The 8,652-nt window shown below is 34.9% G+C and overlaps 1 protein-coding gene across 1 annotated transcript; it reads right to left on the minus strand.

Moving 5' to 3' along the window:
- Positions 1-2,929: 2,929 nt before the first annotated feature.
- Positions 2,930-6,726, minus strand: LOC134746733 (inhibitor of growth protein 5). Its single transcript, XM_063681254.1, has one exon. The coding sequence runs from the start codon at positions 6,485-6,487 to the stop codon at positions 5,663-5,665; it is 825 nt and encodes a 274-aa protein (XP_063537324.1). The 5' UTR covers positions 6,488-6,726; the 3' UTR covers positions 2,930-5,662.
- Positions 6,727-8,652: the final 1,926 nt, after the last annotated feature.

Consider the following 8,652-nt stretch of genomic DNA (forward strand, 5'->3'; position numbering starts at 1 on the left):
CAATATTTGTTATCAAAATGGGAAGGAAGTGTAAGTTCAACACCTTGACACTTGCATTGTGTTGTCTACTCTCCATTGTTTAGTTACATAAATTAATTGACAATCGATGAACAAAACTTATGAGTAGGCATGAAATGAAGCGCATATTTTATCTATGAATAAATAAATATTATAGAACAAGTACACAGATCGACCTAGTCCCAAAGTAAGCTCAAAGGGGCTTGTTAATACTAATATTTAAATACATAAAAAATATCCATAACTCAGGAAGAATATATTTATATGTGATAAACACACAAATATATAAATGCTCTTACCAGGATTCGAACCCGGGACCTACGGAGCAGCAAGCAGGCCTGCTTTTCGTATGCAATCTCTATAAGACATTCTTAATTATGTACTCTTCATCTTTATGCTTTCCCGGTTGCATCATAATGGAACCCAGTTTTTACGAAAGCATCTATCATCTGACCTTACAACTAAGATGACTAGGTACCACAGCTGGGATTTCTACATGGAAATATTGTACCTAAGCCGCCTATCTACCTACCTACCTACCTACTTAATATTTCATTCTCAATTGCTCAAAGGTTGACTGGAAGAGATCCCTTATAGGGATAAGTCCGCCTTTGTACATTGTATATATTTTTGTTCTTTTATTGCGTTTGTAATCTGTCTTATGTACAATAAAGTGTTTACATACATACATACGAGACGAGGAAGAGCGAGACGAGTAGGGAGCCACATGTACACAGGACACACTCGTTCTCGGCCTGTCTCGGCTCGGTGTCTCTCGACGAGTGTGTACAGCCCGCAAAGCATAAAGGATGACTCACGTTAGACCGGGCCGTGACCGGGCCGGAGCTTCCGGCGCTTCGTTTTCTATGAAAACCACCTGTCATGTCATAGAAAAGTAAGCGCCGGAAGCTCCGGCCCGGTCACGGCCCGGTCTAACGTGGGTCATCCTTAACGGTACAAAGTAATATAAACCTTCTATCAACGCGCTAAGATCTTTATTGGTTCAGATAAATTTACAACGCAGCTGATGCAAGCTCTGTCAATCACCTATCATCGCGCCTGATGAAATTTCTGAGTTCTTGCACGCGAATCAGGTTTTGAGTTCGTGGATTTTAGCGTCCGATTGGATAATTGCATGATATGCCAACAAAAGCTGGGAAGCTTCGCGGGATTCGTAAACTTAAATTAAGAACTTTTATTATAGATATACGAGTATGATAGACGGACTTATAGGCATCCTGGATTTGGGTGCGGGAATGTTTTACAATAGCCAAAAAATTGGCCAAACCTAGCCATCAGGCGGGCCGTATGCTTGATTGCCACCGACGTGGTATAAAAAAAAATTTGTTAAAATTGCAAAAACATAAATTATTTAACATTTCTACGAGTAAGCACATTTGGAGCTTACTACCTATTTGTAACTAATAGCTTCGTAACTATTTTACAATAAACAGTTATTAATACACAAAATCATTCCCGCACCCAAAATCCCCCGGGTGTGCTAATAAGGGGGGTTCCATTGCAAACAAAAACATTGTGAGGAAACCCGATTACTCCCATTAAAATTTAGGTTAAGTACCCTCAGGAATCTGTGCTCTGGCTTAAAAGGTCACTTGGCATTTGCTTATTTTGCTTTAATAAAAACCAGTGCCTGCGCCAATTAATGAGATTAGAGTACCAAACATTGACTTAAGACTTCGTAAAGACGGGCCTTACGGCCACCAAGGATTGTGCCAGCACAGCGGTGTCTATCAGTGACACTTTTTTTACTTTTGAAATCTTTGGAGCCCCTTCTCCCTCCTTTCTTCTCCAAAATAAAAACGCTATCTTAAGGGCGGCGGAACAGGTTTTAGTGTTTCATGTCATCAGATATGGGTAAATATGGCATTCAGTATAATGTCCTGAACACAAATATATGAGATGACAAGCGCGAAAATGGTGGGGGTAGTTACTGACGTCATAAAGTCGGCAGTAAGTATAAACTTTTTTTTTCTTTTAAACATACCATGTGGGGAGTATAGTAGATCTTTCCAAACCAAAAGTGAATATGCTGTTCTGTTACTAAACAAGTGAGCTTCATTGTAGCTCGTCGTCACTGACCGTCAGGGGCCTATACTAGCCCAAGATCGCAATATAATTTACAATCGGGGACATTCCCGGTGAACCACCTTATGGGCAAAAATCGTTTAAACGTCTTGCAGGCGGTCAGGCGATAACACAAAAGTGATGACCAATAGCATGGCACTTAAAAATGTAAGTGTTGAAAAAAGAAAGGTTAGCTCGGGTAAAGTTTATTGCCGTTTGTCTTTGTAATGACCGGCATTTGCATAAGGAATCCACGTTTTGACGACTGGTCTGGCCTAGTGGGTAGTGACCCTTCCTATATATGAAGCCGATGGTCCTGGGTTCGAATCCCGGTAAGGGCATTTATTTGTGTGATGAGCACAGATATTTGTTCCTGAGTCATGGGTGTTTTCTATGTATGTATTTATTTGTATATTATGTATATCGTTGTCTGATTAACCACAACACAAGCCTTCTTGAGCTTACCGTGAGACTTAGTCAATTTATGTAAGAATGTCCCTATAATCAAAGATAGATATAACTACGGAGTTATATCTATCTTTGCTATAATATTTGTTTATTTATTAGTAATATTATTTATCCAAAATGCATCCTACCCTAATTGGTTATCTTTATGGGGAGGCGAAGCTTAGCCTAAACAACAACTAATAAACTGTCCTTTTACTACCTATTGTTTGGTTTATCTCATTACCTGCTTTTACCCATTCCATTATTAAGATAGGTATAGCATCCTAAATGCATCGTAATTGGTTATCTCTAATCTCTATGGGAAGCGAAGTTTAGCTCGCTCGTAAATATATATATATATATTAAACAAAGATCAAACTGTGATGTGATAACTTTAATTTCAATATTCAACGCAATGCATGATATTCTAATATATTACAAGTATGAATCATAAAATATGGTGAATATTTAACAATGCATGATGGTCTATATTCTATATGAAATCTAGATAAATGCCTATATTACATCAGTAAATCACTTATCAATATTGACTCTAGAATTAATACAAAATCTTTACTTGGTGACAGAAAAAAGTATTACATCATCAGGGTTTCTGCTTTGTTAATGAGTATGAGAACACATTGACAGAATTTGATTATTATAATTATGAGAGCATCCGGGAGTATTATGGTGCTGTCTACTTTAAATTTTTGGCTACAATAATTTCCGCTAGTACTTGTTTCTTCATATTCCTCTGTCAATGATATCAAGTTTATCATTTCCTTGAAGAAATATGTATATAAAATAAAAAATATATATTAGGGGACATCTTACACTGATCAACCTAGCCCCAAACTAGGCAAAGCTTGTACTATGGGTGCTAGGCGACGATATACATACTTATATAGATAAATACATAGAAACAACCCATGACTTAGGAACAAATATTTGTGTTCATCACACAAATAAATGCCCTTACCGGGATTCCAACCCAGGACCATCGGCTTCACTAGCAGGGTCACTACCCACTACAGCAGCAAGATATTTATACTAACTTCATTACATGCCATCATTCCTTCATTCCAATTACTACATTATCACTAGTACTGTTATTACTTTAAAGTAATGAAAAGTGTCCGGCCCTTCATAAAGATGCGTTTTATTGGATTTTAAATCGGAAATTCTGATTTTGTATTATTTTTTGTCTCACCCTGTAACAGTAATATATTATAATTATAACTCACATAATTCAGTCATAAACTTAAGTTAGTCACCATAGTGATATTTATTGCTCTATAAGATTCCTTATAATTTAACTCTACACAAGTAGTCATGACTTAATTCCCAGTAAACATGAGAATTAGAGTAATAAACTATCAAAGCAACCAAATTATTCTAGTCTACGGCAATTCATTTCAAAACATTATTATAACTTACATATGTAACAATTATTTATATGTAACCTATCGACTTTCCTCTTTGGATTTTTATCCACTTAACTATATTTAACAATTGAATGTTGACCCAGTTCACCCACCAAATAAGCAACAAGTCAACAGTTATTCCATGTTATTTCGAATATTTTGTACTGTTGTTCCAATTTATGTAGGACAGTTTTTTACTGCAAAAAGAATTACAACAAATACGTGTTATAATTTATAATAATCGGTTTCGTAATGTAACAGATTGATTATAGGGACCCAAATAAAAATAGTGCTATGGAACCCAAAGTGGAAATTAAAGATTCACATTAATAACCATAGCTTTATAAACGCATACGCGCATATGTACCTTAAATTTAGTTTACAATTAACATTATTATTGGCTATTGCACTATAGACCACACTCGTCCCAAACTCCACAATATCTGTATACTGCAGTCGTCAGGACGTCAGGAGTTTTTAATAAGATTTATTTGCGGCTCAAAAAAGTTTGACTCTTTATATCTCATCATGTGTAATGTGTAAACTACAGCAATACCTACATCCGTCCACAAATTTACTTTAAAAACTTAATTTTTCAGTTTAATTTCATATACATAAAATTAAATTGATGTAGATAGTGGTCCCATATAGAGCTGATTGTTAATACTATTTAATTACATGGTTTTTCAAATAAAAAGATGCCAAATACTTAAATATTATTGAATTATACACAAGAATGGATGCTTCAAATCAATTAAATGAAAATTGTAGACACATTGCTAAACAAGATTACCACCTGCCAGTGCTTCATAGGCCAGGTCTGTGTATTATTGATGAAATGGTAGTAATGATTTACAGTACAATAATGAGTTTTTAAATGTTACATATGGAGATTACGTGAGGTGAGGCAGTTTAGCAACAATGGGCACTGGAGGGTTAAATATATTTTTATCCTGGCTAGCGAGAATAACTAGTGTCTAATATCGAGTACACTAAACTAGTTTGCTTAATAAAAAAGATAATCCCATTTACTTCACAAAACATAGTAATGTATGGGAAATATCTATTTTTCAAATAAAAAGATGGAACCTGTATTGCCTAAGTTGACTAACATATGACAGCAAGTGCAAGATTTAACATAGTTAAATCTTCTTAAAAATCAGCATCAGACACATAATTCATTTTTTTAATATAAAAATGATATCTAATTTTACAAAACATTGTCTAACTGTTATTCACAATTCACATTCACATTGAATGTTGTGCAATATTACTACTACATAAGATATCTTTTGATTTTTATCTTTTATCTCATTTAATACAGATTGTGTGTATAAAATAAATACCCAACAAGAAAAACATCATTAATTCATATTAGGCACTGCAATTAGATAATAAAGGCATCTTGTATATATTAAATTATTACTAGCTCATTTTGAAATAAAAAAAAATAAAGACTATAGCAATTTATATAAAGTTAAAATAGGCTTTCAAATTTTAAATTATTATATAAAACTAAATACAGTTACCACAACACTAATAGTTTTAATATCCTTTATATTACTATAAATTCATTTACTATCTAATTCTTCACACATAGTTTTTGGTAATAAAGACTGAAGTTACTTCACTTCTTTCTTTACCGGTACAGCCTTGTCAGTGGGTTTGACAGGAGGTTTCACCGTGGATCATTTTTTCTTGCGATCCTGAGTACACTTAGGACAATACCATTTGCCTTTAGGCTTAATCTTAAGATCTACACATGCAAAGTGGAACCACTCAATGGGACAGTCAGGGTTGTCACAACCTATCATTTCTCCATATGAAACTTGGTGGCAGAGGCAGTAAGTGGGCTCGTTAGGGTCTACAGGCATATCGAGGACGTCACTAGGATGAGCCATGCCAGCAACAGAGTCCAAATCCGCATTTTCTTCTTGTTCTTTGACAGCACTGGCTGTTGTAGTTGCACCTTTGCGCTGTGCCTTCTTTTTGGCTGCGGATCTACCCGACGCGACCGCATCGTCCTCGCTGGAAGCTCCGACGCGCTTCTTCTTACCAGTGGTAGCAGCTGCCTTCTCACTGCCCTTATGCTTCTTCCTTCCCTTCTTAACAGTGGTCGTATTCGGCTCCTGGTCTGCGGCAGCTTGCTGCGCAGCTCGGGCGCTCATCACTTTCTCTTGAATTTCCGATTCGAACCGAGCAAGGTCAGAGTCAAGGCGCCGTATGTGTTTGTCCACCAACTCGTAAGTCTGTATTGCGAGCTGCACTTTATCATCGCCGTATTCCTTGGCCTTGTTAAACAGGCCCTGTATGGTATTAACCTTGTCTTTCTTCATTTCCTCGTCCATTTTCGGAATATTGGGCAATAGTTCGTCAGCCATAAGATCAATTGTCCTCATTAACCCGTGTGCCCTATCATCGAGGTCTCGCATTAACTTGAAATTTCTCTGTAATTCTATCGGCAGATGTTGAAGACTGTCCAGATAGTGCTCTAAATAAAGTGCTGAAGTCATTTTGCAAAATTTCGTAACGAGTCCTGGGTAACGATAGATTTCGATTCCAGATTTTGAAGCTTTACTGGTAGCTTACTGAAATTAGCACCACTTATATTTCAAGTCAAATATGTTATAACAAATATTTTTCACATTGAACTAAATTTAAACTTGTCAAAAACACTGCACTGAAAATTATCGGCATTTGTAGCAAGTAGCAAAATTACAAACTTTTCAGAATGAAAGGAATGCAACAAAAATGTCATGACTTGTCTATGGTAGCTTCACTTTCGCCTGTTTTCATGCTGGCAATGTCCTTTATTTATTTTTCTTTTGTATTTCTCGGTACCATTATTTTGTGTAACGTTTAAGATAATACAATTATTATATATAAATTTAAGGAATCAACACAGCCCACTACAATTACTCGAAATTAAACAATAAAATTTGGAAAAAGAACTGAGTATATTTTTTAGTAATTATTGCACTGGCAATATTTTGGTCATAACATAAACAAAACTATTTCCGTTGAAATGAGCGCGAAACTGAATGCTATTTATCGGTTACGCGTTCAGGCTCAGCATCACTATTCGCTATTACGATTGGACACGTAAAAGGTACACGTACATAATTTAATTAGATTAATTAGCGAGTGTAATTGCGCTGTGTCGCTTGATTTTGTGATAGAAGTACTGTCCTGAATAACCTCCAGACACAAATATATTGAAATCAGTACCTTATTGCGTCAGTTTTATTTTGCCCTCGGGAGGTCACGATGCCTTCTCTGGAACACATTGTGGCCTACAGATGGTAGACCTGGTACGGTTGATGAGAATGTTTTTTGCGGCATTATCATAAAACATTGGTCCATGATGGTACACATCAAGTAACAGACGATTACATATTTATCAAACTAGTCATATGCTCCACCTTTAGCGTGGAAACTACTAAACCGATTTTGATATATTTGTTTGAAGTCTCTTTCCAATTCCTTTGATTATAATTCCAATTCCTCTAACGTGTCTCTTAACTATATTGCGTCTCCAGACGCCACGACATTGAAGTTTAGAAACATTTCAGTATGTTTCTGCAGTTTTATTATTTGCAGGCATGTTTAAAAAGACAGTCGTAATTTTTAAAGGGGTTGAAGATTAAATAAAACTAAATTGCTATTAATTTAATTTAAATCATATTAGCAAATAAACAATTTATAAAATATTTTCTTATTAGACGTAACTTGCTTTAACTTAAAATTATAAACATTTAAGAAAAAATGCTAATAAATAATCAGCGCTTGCCTGTATTTGGCAAAATAAAGAGGCGTTTACATAATCTACATAATATAAAACATGCTTTATTTATTTTCTTACTACTATACTTTACATGGCTTAGCACTAATCGTGATCATACATACAGTACACTAACCTATTCTACAGAGCGTTGCTCGTACCCCAAATAACGCAACGAGAGAATAAAAAAAGGCTTGGAAAATGCCAAAAAGGTTTGGAAACATTTATTACATTCATATAAGAACACAAGCTGCTCAGAATGTATAAAAAACATTTGTCCATGTGGAAAGTTTTTTGGTAAGAATTTAGGTGCTTTCTAGTGTCGAAAATAGAAATCCAATGATGTAAGAAAAAACATAAATACTAAACTAGCATTTTAAAAATGGAAAATATGTCTACCTAGTTACACTACCTTCATTACTTAGAAAAAATTTGGTACACATTCGTTGCTCTTTTTTATTAATATTAAAATTATAAAATATTTGTATAGAGAGAATGCTGAGCAACAAAACACTTGGAATGCATATTATACTCATTACTCGTTCTCATCAGTATTGATCAGATAAAGTAATTATGTTAAAAGGGGCTGTTCTGTTATTTATTATAAAGTTTGCCCATTGCATTTTTACAAGGAATTACAATACAATTAAATGAGAATATTTTTCGCTTATTATAAAATAAAAATCAGGAAAAATACGACGTCGCCTTGCCCTCAGGGTCCTACCATATTCAAATGTGTCACACACTACTAATATTTTTGGTGTAACTCGTTGGTACTTTCACTAAATGAATACAAAATTCATTACAAATTGGAAGTTACTGATTTAACGTTGATCAAAATATACAATTGATATAATTGGCACTACATATACAGGTCACATATTATATGAAAATACA

Source organism: Cydia strobilella, chromosome 13 (genome assembly GCF_947568885.1).
Source record: "Cydia strobilella chromosome 13, ilCydStro3.1, whole genome shotgun sequence".
Classification (NCBI taxonomy): Eukaryota; Metazoa; Arthropoda; class Insecta; order Lepidoptera; family Tortricidae; genus Cydia; species Cydia strobilella.

Bases quoted from the DNA above. Each gene is read 5' to 3' on its own strand.
- LOC134746733 (XM_063681254.1), bottom strand. From the start codon at position 6,487: ATGACTTCAGCACTTTATTTAGAGCACTATCTGGACAGTCTTCAACAT.